The 19770-nt window shown below is 41.6% G+C and overlaps 1 protein-coding gene across 1 annotated transcript; it reads right to left on the bottom strand.

Moving 5' to 3' along the window:
• Nucleotides 1-481: 481 nt before the first annotated feature.
• Nucleotides 482-19770, bottom strand: LOC120806816 (amyloid-beta A4 precursor protein-binding family A member 1-like). The gene is made up of 13 exons (XM_040158277.1): nt 19324-19770; nt 12526-14488; nt 10894-11268; nt 10358-10397; nt 9963-10108; nt 5431-5463; nt 4934-5020; nt 4416-4616; nt 3561-3740; nt 2653-2865; nt 1489-1608; nt 1106-1246; nt 482-959 (listed from the first exon to the last, which is right to left on the bottom strand). Exons 2-13 carry the CDS (start codon nt 14410-14412, stop codon nt 888-890), a joined length of 3495 nt encoding a protein of 1164 aa, XP_040014211.1. The 5' UTR covers nt 14413-14488; nt 19324-19770; the 3' UTR covers nt 482-887.

Consider the following 19770-nt stretch of genomic DNA (forward strand, 5'->3'; position numbering starts at 1 on the left):
TAGCGACGAAAATAAACCAATCAATCAATCACTTAATAAATCAAAGCCATTTTCTTCTGTATACTTAAATGATATTTGTCCATGGAATTTCTGGCATAACTAGCACACGTTTGATGTTTTTAAGCACAATAAAGACATTTTCTAGTAGAAAAGCTGTATAGAGGGCAGCTGCTTCTGACGCAGTGAAGGAGATTAAAGTCACGTGGACATGACAGTAGTGCTTACACACTGCTGACATCTCAGATTTGCTGTGAATTCAGACTAAAACAGTACAGTTAATATAAAAGGTCGCGTTTGACTCAAACTATTTTAGAAAGACAGTGGCTGGGTTTGAAATCTTTCTTATGTACATCCAAGCACTGATTTCTTGTCGCTCTTGAACAGGGACTTAATTCATTTCCTGAATGAACAGCAGACGGTGTTCAGTTCGATTCCTGTGTAACACAAACCAGAATATACCGGCCTTTTCTTTGTAGGGTTTATTCAGCAGAACTGTACATGCATTCTTCCATCGCGTCAGTGTAATAGTTCTTTATCACTTGGGTCGCCTTGACAACCTATAGGTCCAACATGATTAGAGTACATTCAGATATTACAGCTATTTAACCAAAGGTAATATTTACTCTGTTTACCACCTAAATATGCACAATAAAATCCACAAGTTTTCTTTGGTCAAACATAACACGTCACATTAACACTCGGCCTAGTGAGATAATCTGCCTTCTGCTGTCATATTGTAGATGTACAGGTTTGTATGACAGTGCGCTGTACAGTTTAAGGCAAGTCAAGTGATAGCAAACAGGATACAGAGAGGAGAAAGTCAAAGATGGATGGACAGTAGTAAAGCTAGACTGAGTGATGTGGTGAAAAGAGTGAGAAGTGTGTGTTCAGATGTAGACAGGTTGCTCCTGTGCTGTCAGCAGACGGTACATGGCTGCAGGCATCGTCTTCATGTGGATCTGGAGCGGAAAGAAATCAAACTGAGTTTTTTCTTTTTTTTAAAGTTTCTTGAAAAAAGCTAATTAAAATCTGCAACTGAATATTTTCATTCATTAATTATTTTTTACTGTTCATTTCAAAAAGACACATTCAGAACGCGCCCTACCTCTCCCATGGCATTAGACAGGATCTGAACGATCTTCTCGTGAGGCGTCGCCACAACGCTCTGGCTGTTGATCTCGATGATGCGGTGACCGACGCGAACGCCTCCTCGCTCAGCGATGCCTCCCCTCATCAGGCTGCAGATCTACGCACACACAGGAAGCGACAGTAACTCTGAGGCTCAAACTGTAAATGTGTCCTCGAACATCATCAAAACAATCACAGCTCCATGTATGTTGCTAAGAAACTGACGCTGTATTGTGTAAGGAGAGAAAGATGCTTAGAGCACTGTTGAGAAAGTAAAAGCTCTTCTTAAATATCTCATCAGAGAGGACCACGCTTCAGCCGCAGCCCCTGTATCTGTGCGTGATCCGTCCTGATACTTACGATGCCGTTCTGGACGCTGAAACCCAGCTGGTATCTGAGATCCGGCCTGCGAATGAGCACCATAGTGACGGGAGGACACCTGACGATGTTCATCTTGATCCTGGACTGGGACTTTAGACCCTGAAGGAGGACGGAATCGGGTTAGCTACGAGAGAATTTATGGTGGAGAGGAGGAAGTTAAAAACAAACAAACATACAGTGGAATAATCGGGGCACTATGTGTTACAGAAACTTTACCTTAAACGTACGACATGTGCAGGCTCCCAGTCTCAATCAAAGCTAATATCATGTAAGTAAGAAATGTGAAACAACCAACCACTGTTAAAAACTGCACAATGCCTTGAAAACTAATAAAGTACTGCATTTATAAAATGTCTGCTTTAAGCCCTAAACATTTGCTTACATCTTATCTCTTACATGAAGAGCAATGTCATACTTAAAATACCATTCTTGTAGTTGCACCTCAGCTCTGTGGGAGCTGCTTTCCTTTGTGTTAACACCTCACCTCACATTTATGAAATACAGAGGACGTTGTTTGTAAAACTTATTTTTCATCAGTTTTTTGCATTTAACCCTTTTCTAGGTTGCTTTAACTCCTGTTGATCACTTCAGTAGGTTTGGAGCATGGTAACTCAGACAGTGTTTGTGAGGCAGACTAATAAAGGCGAATGACTCTAGTCCTACTGCAACAATTAGTTTAACTACTGAATCATCTGTGGATTATGATTTCAATCAGTCGATCGTTAAACCTATCGCTTGTTTTTACTAACAGTCCAAAAAGATACTCCGTTTAAATATAAATAAATTAAGAAAAATAAAACAAGAGAAGCTAATACTCACATTTGACAAGCTGAAACCAAAGGAATCAGCTTGATAAATTAATTAATGATTAAGATTAATCAATTAAAAAAAACTCTTGTCAACTAACTGACTAATAGTTTCAGCACTAAAGAACACATTTAAAAGCCTGAGGCTGACTGGAAGAATTTGGAGACGAAGGCACAGCAGAACACGACCCCTTCACTCAACCAGCTGACAGGTAGAACCTGGACCAGGCCCAGGTCTCAGTGTATTTAATGGTACAATATACGTTAAAACCACTTGAAAGGAAAAAATACAGTCAAAATCATAACAAATAGACCACACACACAAAGCAGCGCGTACCTTGATGATGCTCTGGCAGGTGCTGAGCGGTAAACCCACCAGACTCGTTCCGTTGATGGTCATGATCTGGTCTCCGATGTTGAGTCGACCGGACTTTTCTGCCGGACCAGCATGCATCATGCTGGCGATGATGACGGTGGGGAGGATAGAACCCCAGCCCGACTCCACTATCACCACACCCAGGATCTCGCCTTTCTGCTTCTCAATGTAAACCTGCATGGAATCGAGTCAAGGTTTATGACTAGAGTTTCTGAAAAACGGGGAGCTCTTACTCATCAAAAGGTCATATTTTGAACTTTTTTCCTGAACAGTCTATGGAAACGTAGCATTCACTGTTCAAATTCCAATAGCTGAAACCTCTCCTAATGAAGAAATACAGTCATCCAAACATCATGAAACAGGAACAATGCACCCAGTTTCAGCTTCTCGCAGCCAACTGCACAATTCTGAAAAATGCAAGATGACAGAGCAGCGAGAGGAGGGGGGAGGGTCTGAGGTCGGACCAGGCTGAGCGTCTCAAATTCACCTTCATCCTGAGGTGACCTTTTTTTTTTTTTTTTAAATAAGAGCCAAATGACATTTTTCAGGACAACTGTCACACAGCTGTCCAAAAACCAGCTGCTCATTTGAAACCACTGGAAGGCAAACTCACAGCAGACTGAGCAGGAAAATAATAATACTGGCACTGGCTCATTTGAGGTCATATATTAATGACTTATGAACAAAAGTTGAAGAACTCATACAACACATTAAGATCTATCAAAATTTAAAGGTGAATATTCTCTTAAATTCCAGCAAAAGATTATTTTTCGATGATAAAAATGTCCCGTGATAAACTAAATTTAATTTATGACCAGCAGTAAATTAAAACCTTCTGTGACAGTGCTGCCACCTGCTGCTTGACTTACGTCCCTGCAGTTCTCTGACTTGGAGAAGTGGATGAGGTCGTCGTTGTACATGTCCTGAGTGTTGAGCAGGTCGCTGTACTCTCTCTGGCTCAGATCCTCGGGGTCGATGCCGTTGGCCCTGAGGAACTCCTGGTAGGCGACGCTGAAGGACTGACCGATAGACTGAGCTATCAGCTGAGCCTGAGGGGAGAGAGAGAGAGAGAGAAAGAGAGAGAGAGAGAGAGAGAGAGGGGATCAGAACCAGAGCTCCTCAGTGACACTAACTTTTATACTTATTTATAAAAGACTCACAGACTACTCAAAGACTACTTGTGAAGACACACACTTACATGATGATTCGTTCTAACCACAACCTGAAAACCAAGTCTTAAAGGCTAATTCCGGTTTATTAGAACCTTTAATTGACTGCTTGTATTTCTTGTCGCTTTGGATTTTTCTTTTTTAGATTTATGTACAATTTTTCACGGGGGTTCACAAAGTTATATTCAAGACTTTTAGGGACTTTTTAAAACTACACAGAACGCAATTTAATCCCCACTTCATGTACTGTCAAGCAGTATAGAGAAAACCATTCCTACTGATAAAATATCTTTAATTAATGCAACTGGGATTTATTCATTTACTTTGGTTTAAGTTCCTGCTCAACGAAGCGCTTGCCTGTTGGGAGTCAATGAGCTTCCCAGCTACTGTAGCCAGTAGTAGTAGCGGTGTTTGCTACAGGTCTGATGATGCTGACTGAAACAATTCACTGTCAGAACAATCCCACTTTTAGGTTATAGGTGTGAAATGTCTCTGAACAGCCCGCAATTATAAAAACCTTTTATAGCTAACAATACTGCCTAATCAATAACTCACATCCTCAGACTCAAAGACGTGGCAGATCATCCTGTACAGCCGTCTGTCGTCATGGGTCATGGTGGTTTGCTCAGCTGTGTGGTCCAGGTTTTCCTGTGCGCTGTGGGACCGGACCATCTTCCCCCGGGCCATCAGCACCACCATGTTACCGATGTCAGCTATGTAGGAGATTGTCCTCAGTGGCAGGTCCATCAAAGACTCCTAATGATCCAATAAAGACACGAGGTTCTCACATGAGGTACTCAATCAATTGGTTTTCTATGAGTCCCTGGTAATAGCTTGCTGCTGTGCTGCAATGTTATATAGAGAAGTTTTTTAATGAGGTTTGGAAGGTACTGCAGGTAGAATTGGTTGCGCAAGGACGCTTCTGAAGAAATTAATGTTGAAGAAATCTAACCTGTTGTTTTTCTTTTTTAGGATTATCTCTCTTTGTACAATGACACAGTACCTCCAGCGTTGAAGGATTTAAGGCATTTATTGATGAAGTAAGGTCAGGAATGCACATTATTATTTTATACCTGAGTGTCTGCATTGAGGACTTTGATCCTCTGTGTGGACATGAACAGATCAACCTCAGCAGTGGACGGAGCCTCGCCGTCGGGGCTCTGCATAGCCGGAGAGAAGCAACAAGAAAAGAAGTGAACAGAAGAAGCAACAGGCTGATCAACAGCAGCAAAGACGGAGAGCAGAGCAGGTGTCACGACGGTCAAAAAGCATCAAATCTAACGGCAACAAATAGAGGAAACAAAATGGAGGCAAAACTCTAAAGTCTCATGCAATCTGCATCATATTGGAGGTAAAAATGGAGAGAAGACAGTAGAAAACATAAAAAGAGGTGAATAAACACCATGAAAAGGCATCTGCATAAAAGGCCTTTTATATTCAAACAAATAAATGTAAATCATTAACAATCTGCGGCCCTGTGGAGGTTATCTTTATCTACATTTCTGTACAGATAGATACAGAAAGTCAGGACAGTTTGAAATCACAAAGAGAAGAAACAAAAATAACTTACTTTTTTCCTGTTCTTTGCCTGCTTCTGAGCAGCCTGCAGTGATTAGAAAGCAGAAGAGAGATCAATCAAGAAAATAGTTCGAGAGAATAGCATTTCAGGCGGATCAACAAAAACCCAATCGCCTCATTCACTGTAGAGTGTCTCCATTCCAAATGCCAAATTAATGGACAAAAGGACCTTAAATGTGTATGTTGTGTATGTGTGTGCATGTGTGTGTGGGAGGACAGTGATGTTACTGTCTATCACATCTGACAACAGCAGACTGCCACAGGCCTTTGCAGCAAACATTATCAAAAGTTTTCTCTTCATCAATGTGACACAAACCGCCCCGAAGAAAGAAAAGCGACCTCGTGTGTTTTCTGGCAGACGCCTCATCACAGCTCAGGGTTTGTGTTTCCAAATGTTGCCGTGTGCCACCAGTGCCACCACTTTCCAGGTTTAAAGTCCAGACCTGCCTGCTCACCTTCATCAGTATAGATGTGATTAAAGTGGATTTAATCTATAAAATTGAAGAGGATCATAGCTTTTGCCTGGATTCAAACTACAGTTTATTTCCTTTCAACGAAGGTGGCCCTAATATGTTGTACACTTTGTGTAAAGCAATATTTAGGGATGAACAATTTAGACCTGTTACATTTAATTTTCAAACTGCAAGAGCTGCACTGCTAATTACTGCACTGTCTTTTCTCAGCAGCCGTTGATACTTTTAGATATAGTGAAAAATGCAAATGTAGTCACTCTTATTTAAGTCTTCATCAAAGCACAGATGTTGCTAACAACATCAATGACGGCCGTGTGTTTGGGTTTTGGACGTTTGATCAGACAAAACACATTTGATCCTGGGCTCTGGAAAAATTTGACCAGCATTCCCTTTTTTTAATTTTTGTACTATTTTGAGGAATATTTCAGACTAAACACTTGAAAATAATCTGCAGATTAATCAAGTATGACTATAATTATTAGTTGCTACCCTAGAGCTATACAGAGTCAAACCGGTAGCTGTCACCAGCTAGGTTTGTAGTAGAGTGTTAATGGTGGACAGCAGTAGTATTAGTGAACAGTAGTTGTGATCTGGGATAAGATGATTGTAATTGTTCAATACTAAGTAGACCACAAATACAGGCCTGGAGATTACAGAAGATAACTGAAATTTAGTTTCAAAGCTAATAACTGCAATTAGTTATTTTCCATAAATCATTCAGCCCTAGCTATATTTGGAGACACTGAAATCTGCAGTTACAATGAATTTTCATCAGGTTTTTGGATGCTAGCCTCTCAAACAAAAACTATTTAGCCTTTTAGTAATAGCTTTTAAAGAGTTAAGGATCACTCAAGTCACTTCTCCCAAAGGTCTTTTTTCTCACAATTTTTGTTTTATTTTATTAAACCTTTTTTTGTCTCCTGATTAGAGATTGGACTGTACTCTGTGCCCAAACACAATGGTTGAATTAAATGGGGACCCTTCCAGTAAATTAGTTAGTGCTGCTGACTTGCTGTATGGTTCAAGTTTAGAGGCCATTTTGACTTTTCTTTACGACTTTTTTGCAGCTGATGCAACAGCAGCTCTTGTCTTTGTGAAAGTGGCCTCATGTTGCTCAGTGAATCCCCTTCTATAAATGGCCAGCATCAGATCTCTATTAACGTTGACACATAGTGCTAACTAGCAATCGTTTACTGTGGTAAGAAAATGTTTGTTTGTGAATACTGTTGTTGCTGAGACCCTCCCAGACCCTGGAGTGAACACATCAGTCTGTTCACTGAGTCTCATTTCACCCAGGCTCCGCAGGCTGTGCATCACATTATCATAAGCTCGAGTCCGACTCCTGACCTGTGGTTGACGTCACCGTGTCAAGAACAGTCATTTCACCTCCAGTATTTCATTTTGTAGTTGGCAGACAACTCGTGTAATAATCAGTGTCCGTCTTTCCATGCCGTCTTGGACGGTCTTGCCTTTGGACCTCGGGCTGTTGAAGTTAGTGTCATGTTCCATAAAATACATTTCTACACACACGATTTTTTTTCTCCTATTTAATTCTTGCTATATTTTCACCATTGCTGTCTTGTGTATTTGCCAGCTTTCATCTGGCCTATCCAGACATAACAAAATAGCAAAACTCTCATTCAGTTTACAGATTTTTGTATAGTCAATTCTTAATGGCCATTTAAAAAGAACAGAAAACTTAACATTTTAACATTTTTTTAACATACATAGAGTATATTGGTAATTTCTAATTTTTATATATATTTTATATGTAAATTTGCATGTATGAGTTTTTTTTAAACACTTAAGCATCCAGTCAGGGATTTCTTTCTTTCAGCCGTGCTCTTTTTAACTTATTATAACTTACTACTCTGTTTTTCGTTATTATTATACAATGTTGTTATTACTTACTAGCATGTTGTATGGTTGAAAAAAAACACAGCATAAGCAAATATAATTATAAACTCAAATGCAACAAATTATAAATTCACTACATATATATTTATATCCCTTTTTATAAGTGCTTCAAAGATAACTGCTTTGTGATTAATTGGAGTTTAAAAGAGGGGGAGGTTCTGCATTTTATTCTTTTAGCACTGAGAATAATAACGTGCAAGATTTGGTAAATAACTAATATAATACAATACAAAAAAATCTGCTAGTGAATCCAATTCATTGGATGGGTGTTGGCGCTGATACTGGCCAGCTATGGCCAGTCCCCATTAAACACAATTTTCTGTGATGGTCTGGTCATTTGCTGTGGTGCTGCACAACGCTGATACTAAAACATTTCCTGCAAGTCCTTCACAAAAAAATGCATTTGAATGCGAAAATATCATTTAGAAGGTTTTCGAATTATTAAAAATTGCCCAAACCCAGAGAGGCTGCTGGTGTATAGTTAAGAACTGATGTGTAGTGACAGCCTAATGTTAACCTATACAAAGAATAATCTTAATCAGCTCCCCACTGTGGTTAACAGACCTTAAATTAGGGCAAAAAAAGAGCACTGAGACCCATATCAGCCAGTACCCTGAGTCAGATCAGTGAGATGTCAACAAGTGAGATGTCAGCCTGCCCAGCCTGTTAGAAAGCAAGCCTCCTCTCTTTATCTTCCATTCTAAAAAATAAAATGACTTATGCATTCCCTTCATCATCATACAGTCTCCAGCCTTCTCCCTCCCTGTAGGTTTCTCAGACCTTAATGGAGGCGATGTCCTGGAACTGTCAGTCAAGCGTCCAGAAAGCAGAGTTCTCCTCAGCTCCTGTCCTTTTCCAGCCTCTGACTTTCTACGTTTGAATGCCACACTGTCACTGAAAGAAATCTTTCTCATTAACTCCCTGACACAACATGCCCTCAACAGATTCAAAATATGTTCACACAGGCAGCGTAATTCTGTTTTTTTTGCATACCAGTATCATCTCTGGATATTTCTTCTCATGTCAACAGAAAAAAGCCCACATTAAATCCTACATGATACAAGCCACATTTGTACTGATGTACTTTGATTGTTGTGATCAAAGTTAAAAGTATTTTCCCTTTGCCTGACGCGTGTTTGACATCTTACACTGTGATTGGAGCAGAAAGCGGGGTCTGTAGTCTCCAGGGCCTCACAAACTTGAACAGCAGTTTATATAATATCCAGTGGAGCTGAGGAGAGAAGCCTGTGTGACGGTGGATCAGGAGCAGTGATCTGTGGATGATGCATTGTGCACAAACCCAGGGACTTTTCGCCCACTGGCTGTGTCGCCTACTGAGGGTTTCTGACTTTAAAAGACCCAAATATGAAGCGAACCTCAGTTACATCATTGATAATGTGACCAAGTTTGGTAGAAAATGTACTGTATCTCCAAACCGAGGAGCTATGGCATTGTCCTTTGTGCTCCCTGATATCTGCAGTAAGTACCATTACTAATTTGAAGACCTACACCCTTAATATACAGTTTAACAGGCTTTAAGGTTGTTAAAATCTTCTTACTCCACACTGTCTGACAGTAACACATAATGTATTTCTTCCATATCAACTTGTTTCAACTGTGTGAAATACTCAAACCCAAGAATCCAATTTTTTATGGCTGTACTATTCCATCGAATGGAAACATTCTAGATGTCTTGTGCATCATTTCAGACATATTTCCCTAAAATTCAGCCTGATATAACTGGTCATTTTTGGATGGCCAAAAAAATAAGAAACTTTTTACTTTATAAGAAATTTATAAGAAATTATACAATTTATTTCTATGCCAAGATGTGAAAGGATAAATCAATATTTAGCCCTTTAATTAAAGAACGGATTGTACCGAAAAAAGTTAAAACTAAAAATGGTGTATTTTCTAATGAGTTAAACAGCTGAAAATGTCCATGTTACCCATCTGCATCGACCGGTTGGGTTGAGAGGAGAGAAGAGGCGAGAGAGGAGAAAGGGGGGGGGGGACCAGGAACAGCCGTATATACTGTTGTATTCAAGCATGGTCAGACAGTGTTCACTGTTCACATAGTCATCTCGTTCACTATGATATGAATGAAATCAAATAAGCTTTCATTTGCTCTCACCCGTACTCTGCTCATGGCCTCTTGTGCCTGCTGCATGCGGGCGCTTTTTGTGGGTGTCCTCTCTGACAGCAGGTGGGTGCAGCCCAGGTAGGTGGCTGCAAAGATGATGCCGTCAATAAGGTCTTCTGGGTCACAAGGTCCCGGGACTGCATGAACCAAATGCACTTATTAGGCACATGTACACACACCTACTATAACATGTACATATACTGTACATGTTTACACACAAACATACTACAGATTAAACAGTGAAGATATGGCAGTTATGGCACATAAAATACACAAAATTAAACACATTGTCAAATGTATTATATTAAAGTATTCATCTTGATCTCATCAGACAATGGAGGTGGAGCTGAGAATGAAATTAGGATTTCATGTGTGAGTACACTCACCATCCACAAATGTGGGAAAGGGGGGAAGAGATCTGCGAATCTGAGAAAGCACGGAAAAGAAAAACTACATCACCATCCTTATTATTTCTACTCACATACTCCAGGTCTCTCCTAACTCATTTAAATTCTACAGGACTTCTACTGCTGTCAACCATTTAGCTCCTGGCAGATAAACATCTTGGCAAAGATGCCTGCCTTTGCAGGATTTATCATCATACTTGAATGTCATTTTTAGGTACCCTGGCCATATGTTTTTTCAAGATTTTTCTATAGATATCAAATAGGTTTCACAGGATTGAGGGTCAGAAAATGTTTTTGTACTTCTGAAGGTATGTGTAACGTATGCTGAACTAGCTAATAGAGGTTCCTGTTTGCAGTGTGCCCATGGATGTACCAACAGCTTTGATTAAATTACTTTTATACTAAAGAAAACTTAAAAATGTGATGGATCTCGGGCATGTTCTGGAGTCATAAGTAGCATCTTTTTTTCTATGAAATCGAAGAGGATTTACGGATGTCTATTCGAGACCTCTCACCTCTTGAACAGATGGCTGCTGAGGAGGCAACTGTGGCTGAACTTGTGGCCTTAGCTGTTGAGGTGGAAGCGGCTGATGCTTTTGTTGATGTTGAATCTGTTGTTGATGCTGACGTTGTTGATGTTGATTAGGTGGCATGTGTGCGTATGATTGCGGCTGTGTGTATGTCTGCAGCGGCCTCACGGTGTCCCTCTGTTGTGACTGGTAACCTTGCTGGTGGTGATGGTTGTGGCTGGGCTGTTGTTGGTGATAAAGTTGAGGGTGAAGTGCTCTGGATGACTCAGCTCTCCGTGGACTGACCGACTCTTGAACTGGAACTGAGGCATAGCAGGACGGAGACTCAGACGCTGACTGAGAGGGGAAGTGGGAAGAAGACTAAGAGGACAAAAAGAAAGAAGTAAAAGAAAAAAGTATTTTCTTTAAAGAAGTCACTCCTATGAAACTGCATTGCAGCAACTCATACTGACACCTCATGCTGGGGATACATGATTCAAAATTTGGGCATTAATCCAACTAACACTAAATGAAAATGAAAGGCAAGAATGTAAATCTTGTTGTGAAACTTCCTGGAAGCAATGAAGTAAAATTTAACTAATGCAACACTACAGATCAAACTCTTTGGGAAAAGTCCCTCATCAGCACAGCCGTAAAAGAACAGGTCAACATTTTGGAAAAGAAATAGAACCAATAATATCAAGAAATAACTCTAAAATGTAGCCCTAAAATTGTCACTTTTACATTTCTGATCATGTGTGTTAAACAAACAAGATACAACAAAATAAAAACAGCTTTTTACACATATTTTTTCCCTTTGGACAGAGCAAGGCTATCTTCCATCTGCTCAGCTAAATAGATCCTGACTCCAGCTCCATACTTGATATATATTGATCTTCTCTTCTCTTCTCACTCTGGCAAAGAAAGTGAATAAGCATATTTCCCTAAATGTGGAACTATTCCTTTAATTCTTGGCTGATACATTGTCTAATCAACAACAATAAGCAGTGCCGCTGAAAACTAAAAGATAACTACAGATCAGCTTTTTTGTTTGTTTGTTTGTTTTTAAGACTGGAAATTCACAGAAATGTATTATGAATATTAAAAAATATCCTTAACAGCGCAAATATTCTGTAATCTCACCCTTTTTATTTACTTTGAGGTACTCTGGCTGACATGCAGTTTTCTCCCCATTTTTCCTGTACGGTTTCTATTTTTAGAATCTGGTTCTGAGCTTCCACCAACACAAGAGGACCCTTAAAAACTGTAAACTGTGCAAAACTGGATCATAAACAACTGGCAAAAATCAGTTTAAAACAATATACTCCTTTCAAATAATCTTGCTGTAAAAAAACATGCACATCTAGCAAGTTCAGGTGCTGGATTCAAGTAACTGTTACTTTGTTTGTATCTCCCAAAGGACTTGCAACACTACTCCTATTTTCAAGTTTATTACTAGCTGAAAAAAACTGCGACATTCACCAATTTGTGCTTGAAAAATTGCACTTTTCTTCATGTAATTAATAATATATTTTAACAGAAGCAGATGACAGAGCTGTGAGTCCTTTGGGAGACAGATTTTTCAATTAAAAAAAAACAAAAACAATAAGGATTTGTAATAAGTGAAGTCATACTAACATGGCCAGTTGTAGTCTGAGGTGGGTATACATCTTCTGTGGGGCTGACATCCTGCCTCATCACCCATATTGGCTCCACAGGCTGGTTAGGTGTGTAGGGGGAGCGTACTGTCTTAGTCTTCACTTCCTCAATTGCCTCCTTGATGTCTTTAATCGCCAGGCTGATGGCATCTCCTGAGCTCCTTGAACCTTCCTCCCCTGGAAGACCCACCGCATTCCGGTTCTCCTGTGCCTCACCTGAGCTGCTCTTCCCAGACGAGGAGCTCTTGTCCGAGGTTTCTGCTTGTGTGGGTGCCTGCCTACGACTTCTGGAAACAGGGCTTTGATTGCCACTGTCCCCCTCACCGTCCGACTGTCCATCATAGTGGTGCAGCCGGCAGCCAACAGAGCGGTCCGGAGGGGAATGATGTGAACCGCGGTCTTTAGCCGGCCTTGGTGCATGATGGAAGCCCTTGGTGGGGGAGGTTGGAGCTACTTTTTGTACATTCTCCTCTCCGTGGCTGGTAAAGGGTTCTTGGCGGGACTCCTGTTGGGCCTTGTTAGCATCAGTCCTCTGATTAGGCTGCCTGCGAGGTTCTCTGTGTAACTCAGGATAGGAGGTCATAAGGGGTTCAGGAAAAGAGTTAGGATGGGATTTTGGTTCTGAGTAGGACTCGCAGACAGGCTCCGGGTAAGACTTTTGGTGGGATTCTGTATAAAAGTCTGCATAGGTTTTTGGATAAGATTCAGAGCAGGAAGTGGAGTGGGACAATGAGCACGATTCAGAGCAATCCTCATCTTCATCTTCAGGTAGGTCATTGTCAGGTACGGGGCTCATACTGGGGTCCTCACTGAAGTGGTCCAGCTGGGGAAAAGGTGGAACATCAGGGGACGAAGGAGGAGTTGGTGACTGGAGCGGTGGCGGGCTGTGGAGAGGTCCGTCCATACTGAGCGAAGCGGCGCTCTCCGTGTCAGAGCAGAGATCAGTGATTTCACTTCCCTGAGCAGCAATATCCTCCGCTACATCATCAGTCACTTCCTCCTGATCATCTTCCACCCTTTCTGCACATCCCTCTGCTCCATCATCGACTGTCTGCGTGTCGCCACGGCTGCAGCTGGAGTGACCTGTGGTTGAGCTGTGATCACCATTATCCTCTGCCTGATCTTGTTCTTCATCCTTCTCCTTAATTTCCTTCAATTCCTCCTCACACTCTACTTTATGGTCCTGAAGGACCTCTTCTGCCTCAGCGGGTTGACTGTGTTGGGGGTGAGGCTCCACGTTATGGGCTGCAGGACCAGGTGAGAGGCAGGAGGGGGTAACAACAGCAACAGGAGTCTGCTGAGGGGATTCCCTGTCCTGCGACTGGTCTGTTACAGGATCATCTGCTGAGCATTGCTGGACCTGCACCTGTGCTGGACGCCCTCTCTCATCCACACCATGTGGAGAGTCCGTCATCTCTCTGATTGGTTGCTTCTGTCTGTGACCTCTGAGCCTGGGGTTAGGGTCACCATGACGACGGTAGCGGGCAACAGCAGGGCGGGGGTGCTGGACAGGATGAGGCTCAGTGTCCCGATTTTCGCCCCCATCTGGCCTGGAAGAATCCCCCGCTTGGACCAGCCCTGGACTTTGAGCCTGGCTTTGGCCCTGCCCTGATGGGGGGCGCTGGCGGTGCCGAGGGGGTCCGTGACCTGTGGGCGGATGATGATGGTGATGAGGAGGGTGCTGATGATGATGGTGATGATGATGGGGATTCAGTTCCCCATCCTGGTTGAGCATCTGACATGGCCTCCATGACCGACGTGCAGGAGGCTCCCCGCGTGTCGTGCCATTGGGCTGCCTGTTCCTCGGAGACACCCTGCGCTCCTCGCCTGCTTCGCCCGCCACTTCTCCCTGATACTTGTGGCTCATGGCTGGGGCGTGATCGAACTCTGATTTTCAGAACATGTTTCTCTTTTCTCCAAGGAAACCCCGCTCATAGCGCAGCCTGGGATAAATGGAGCATGATACAATCAGGTAAAGAAGAAGAAGAAGAAAAAGAAGTGTTATTGCCGCTGGATATCGAACACCATTGCTTTTAGTCACACATATGTTTTCATAGCATTAAGTATTGGAGAGTGGCATTAAAAAGCTTAGTTACATTCTTAGTCCTGCTTCCTTACTCTTTGATTAAATATTTTTTTTATTTCAATTATAATTTTTGACTGAATTTCATGTATGCAAAATTCCTGTACATTTGCTATGTGTTAAGACAATTAGGGGTTCAACAAATTATTATTGTGATTATTGATTAATTTGTTTATAATTTTTTGATCGAACATTTTGTCTACAAAATGTCAGAAAACTAACAACTTTAGTGTGAGAATTTTCTCCTCTCTGCTTCATAGCATTGTAAATTGATTATCTTTGGGTTTTGAATGGTTGGTCACAAAAACAAGCAATGTAAAGATGTCACCTGGGGGGCTGTCTGATTGTGACAGACATTTTGTACTATGTTCTCACATTTTATAGAATAAAATCCTGAGGCCTCCGTATGCTTCAAACAAAGTCTAACAGTTTCTGAAACCCCCTTTCCAACAGCGGAATCAGCACAGTTGTTGGAGGTGAGAAAGTGAGCAGAGTTGAACTTTATTCAGTATTCACACAGCTTCTTCCCATGTGTCCCCATTTGTACGACTGACTGTATAAATTTGGATAAAATCTTACCATGGACAAAGAATTTTCTCAGCTAAGATCAGGGAGGTATTGTGATACAGTCAATAAGAGACTGTGACGGATCTACTGAGAGTGGCCACTGAGAGGAGCTCAGAAAACAACAGAGTTCAATATCTTAATTATCCGTCTTTCTGGAAGTGGATAAATATTCAGTAATTCTGGGTTGATAATGACTATGACTGACTATTGCTTTGATCAAGATTTGATTTCCTTAATTTTTGAAGGTTTACTTATTACTACAGGTAATTCACCCCTCCACCCCAACATTACTACACAGACACAAACACTCAAAGGAAAAATTACAGTGATGTGGAGTTTCAGGGCGGGAACTCCCTGTGTCTTTACTGCTAATAGTAAAAACCTAAATCCTCTTGGATTCATCTGGGTGTGCAGTGCTCTATAATCTGCACCACATTCATCCGTCCACCAACAACTGGCAGATGGCACAGGACGAGAGGAGAGAAAGGGATGTGGAGGAGGAGGAGGAGGAGGCAGGTCAGGAGGACAAGTAGGGACATCTCTCCGGTATCAGATAAGACTGAGAGGAATGGATAGGGCAGCGACCTGAATAATAAATGCCCTCTGTGAGTGAGAAGCCCAGTTTTGAAATTTATTTAATACGACGAGGCTATCAGGGTATCCATCAGCTATCCACTATCACAGGCATCACTGTATTTGGGGTCATCAAGCACAGAAAGGACAACAGAAAATAATCCTACTCGAAATTTTAGGAATAAAGTGATTGCAGAAAAGATCACCAATGGGGAAAAATATCCAGTCTGATTTACAGGAGGAAAAAGGGTAAAGCTTGTTTAGGAAGGTCTACATGAAAGATTAAAAGCATTTCTCATTATTGTTAGTCCATATGTTTCACTGAAGCTGCTTTCATAAGTTATTTATCTGACCGTAATGAACAGAAGAATCCATAAATGTGTGACTGAATGCATGGAATGAGAGGTTTTTCCTCAAGATTCTTTAACCCAGTTCTTTGCTTAAGGCGTACTGAACATCTCAACTATTGTAGAGTAATCCAAACCACTGTTATTAAATTGAGATTATTAATAATCTTAAAGATTCCTGGTGTTTTAAAGCAGTGTTCTTAATGAGGGGTTGCAAAAAACATCTTACCTACAGTAGATTTCATGGTGATCTTTATTTAAGTACAAATCATTTTTAATCTGAGAAAAAGGGGACCAAACTGAACTGAGGAGCAAAATCTTGTGTCAACTTTTATCATGTTTTCCCAGCCTTACATATCACATTACTGTTCTGCAATGGAAACCTGACTTTAAATCTGCAATAGCTGTGTTTTTTTGGCCGCATGTGGGCAGCGAGAACAACTGACCAAAACTGTTTTTGGCCTCCTCCAGTTCCTGAGGGAAATATCTGGCTCTTTAGCTGCTAAATGCTCCACTATGTTCACCAGCTAGCTGTTTCTGTCTGCTGTCTTGTGCTGAGCAGGTACTGTTCAGTGGGTTTTAAGAGCTTTTTCTCTGAAAACAGTTGCCTGCTGCAGCCAAAAACTACACCATGACAGTGAACCAAAACAGTAAACTGGTGGGTCGGAGAGCTAAACAATGACCTGAAACTCAGTATAAAGCTCTGTAGAGCCGACGGGAGCTGCAGATTCAGGTGATAATTCTCTGTAGGTTCATGACTACAAGTGACCCATTTTCCCATTGCCATTTGATACAATGTTGTTATAATGCCAATTATCCCCTTTAGGTTAAACTGAGCAATTTTTTTTTATTTTTTGGGTGAGCAAATCTACAAATAAACACTAAGAAAATCATCTGCTTTATAGGTAAACACTGGATCCTTTTGAATTTTAATTCTTGCTTTCATCTTCATAATACGTTTGTTTACAATATGTCTGATCCATTGCATCAATGTGAGTGGACCTAAATAAACTCTTGAATAAACACATCTGATATTGGATAGAGAAGCAACAGAAGGTTTACTGATGTGTTTGTCATCTTATATGTGCAGATAAATTCTAGACTTTGAAAATCAAATATGGTTGACAGAGAGAAGAAACAGAGGGCAAAGGTTAATTTTGGTCCTGTAATCTGAGCACAAACCACAACTGCCAGGGAGGCAACATGAAGGGACGCAGCAGGAATGAGGGCGGGCTCCCAGGGTGGCTTGTGTCCCTCTCTGCCTGGAGTTTAGGACTGGATGGCAGTGGCTGGGTGACCCGGAGGGGGAAGTCAGAAAGGAAGGGTTGCCTGGGTCACAGATGGCCCTGGCAGCGCAGGACGCAGTCGGACCAGGCCTGCAGAGCTGTGCCCGAGCACTGCACTTCCATCTGTCAGGCTGCAGTGAAAGCTGCAGGGTGGGGGATTTACTAGCCCATTAACTCGCTGATCTTATGCTGACAGACAAACACACACACTCACAACAACACACGTGTGCTATACATACTTGCAAGGACCTTCACTGATTACACCCACTCACTAGCCATTCACTGTCTCCACTACAGGCCTAAAATTAGGGCTTAATGATGGTGACAAGCAAATATCACAATATTTATGATTGAATTAAGGTTGCAACTAACATTTCTTTCATTATTGATGATTCAGTCTAATTTATTGTGAAAAACACAAGATTAACACTAGTGATCCTGGGTTAGTTTTCAGCTAGTTTGTACCTGTAGTCCTTGGGCAGGACTATTTGCTACAGTAAATATGAGAAAATGCAACAATGACAAAAATCGAGTATCAGTAAAAATTAACAATCATCCATGTTAATATTAAAAAGTGATTTTGAAATTTTTTTTTTAAAAGGATCCTGGACATGATTGTGAGATCTTAAGCCAAAAATTTTAGATGATGACGTTAACAGACTGATAGTAGTGCAAGTGTACAGGAAAAGGTGAGATTTAAAGTACAGTGTATCAGGTGGTTTCTAGCCTCATATCACAGTAGGATATTGTAATGGCATATTTAATCCCGAGTTGAACTTTCAACCTAAACGCAGATCCGAATACTGCACTAACCTTAAAATGTAGTCTTTACTACCATCCTAAAATCCTATCAAGCGCCGAGTCAATTAGGTGATTGGTTCATTAACTGATTATTCAATCAGCAGAACAATTTTGATAAGACATTTAAATATTTCAAGCAAAAATGGCAAACATTACCTAGCTCCAGGATTGTCTCCTTTTACTTTGATTTATTTAACAGTAAACTGAAGTACATGGAAACCAAAACTCATTAGGTTTTGGATTGTTGGCCAAAAAAAACATGCAATTTGTAGACGTCACCTTAGGCTCTGAGAAATGAAAGCAGGTATTTTTCCCTATTTTCTGACATTTTATGGACAATACTACGAATCAAGAGAGTAACTGGCAGATTAATTGATCATGAAAATAACTGTTATCTGCAACTGTCCTCACTTTGGGGGATTCTCCTCATCTATGTATTTATGATCCCATGATTCATCCTCTGCCTCTCTCTCTCTCTCTCTCTCTCTCTCTCTCATATACACACAGGCACACGCACACACAAACACACACAAACAGACAGACAGACCCTCTGACTGAGTAAGCATAAGGTCCATGTTTGGATGCATCAATAGTCGTATTACTTGCAATGTGTTTACATGTAGACTGCGCCATTGCTCCAGAGGGAGAAGATTAATCCATGGGCAAGTGCCAAACCGGCAAGTGCTTTTATTTTGAAGGCTACTGGCTTCTTAAATCCCCTCCCGTAGCGTTGAACGATTATATGATGTTAAAAAACGCATTATCAATTAGTGATCAGTCACTCCACTGCTCGGAAATGCGAGTACAATTACAATTCCTAAATGATCATGTTGTTACTCTAGATATGACGGACGTATATCATGGGGATTACATACAGTCGTTCACTGGATCCCAGTGCCTAAAATGCCTGACATCTATTTGGGAAAAAATAAAATGTACAGCAAACTGTCAGTTGTTTATATACTCCCATCTCTCCCTCCTGACAGTCTAGATTCATTCTCCATGGGTGTCGGATCCGTCATCTGCGAAAAATACCCTGAACACAATCTCGTCCTCGTTCTGCCCCACACTAAACCCGGCCTCCCGCTGCCGGCTGCCGGACATGACATTCACTCGTTTACCTGCATGTCAGTGGAGGAGAGGCCCGGGTCCGGCTGCTGCAGTATACATCGCCCCTGTTCCTGTGCCTGCTCGCCTGGCTCGGCTTGGCTCTTGCTTGTCCCCCTCAGACAACTTGCTCGGATTAAAGCGGAGAGTTCAGCCCCTCCTTCTGCACCGTGACATCAGAGCAGATTAGCGATGCACAAAGCGCCTTTACAAACGCTGCTGATGCCGGTAGCTCGGGCACGAACAGTTCCGCACGGCCATGAGTGGAGCCTCGTCCCACCTACTCCATCAGCAGCAGCCTGCAAAGACCTGCCAGCTGCAACACTGTTAGCTGTCATGTTCCCCCGGTCTGCCGGTGGTGTCGCTGTGATATGCCTGTTCAAGATGCTCGTGGCCTACTAAAACACCTGTACTTGGCACAGGCTGTAAAGTGGTGTCTAACTAGCCGTAGTTCGTGCCCA

The sequence above is a fragment of the Xiphias gladius genome, chromosome 20 (genome assembly GCF_016859285.1).
Source record: "Xiphias gladius isolate SHS-SW01 ecotype Sanya breed wild chromosome 20, ASM1685928v1, whole genome shotgun sequence".
NCBI classification, from domain to species: domain Eukaryota; kingdom Metazoa; phylum Chordata; class Actinopteri; order Istiophoriformes; family Xiphiidae; genus Xiphias; species Xiphias gladius.

Bases quoted from the DNA above. Each gene is read 5' to 3' on its own strand.
- LOC120806816 (XM_040158277.1), bottom strand. From the start codon at position 14,412: ATGAGCCACAAGTATCAGGGAGAAGTGGCGGGCGAAGCAGGCGAGGAG. The intron at 5,464-9,962 runs GTGAGAGCAAAT...TAATCACTGCAG, and splicing joins AGGCCATGAGCAGAGTACGG to GCTGCTCAGAAGCAGGCAAA. The intron at 1,609-2,652 runs GTACGCGCTGCT...GTCCTCCTTCAG, and splicing joins CCTGCCAGAGCATCATCAAG to GGTCTAAAGTCCCAGTCCAG.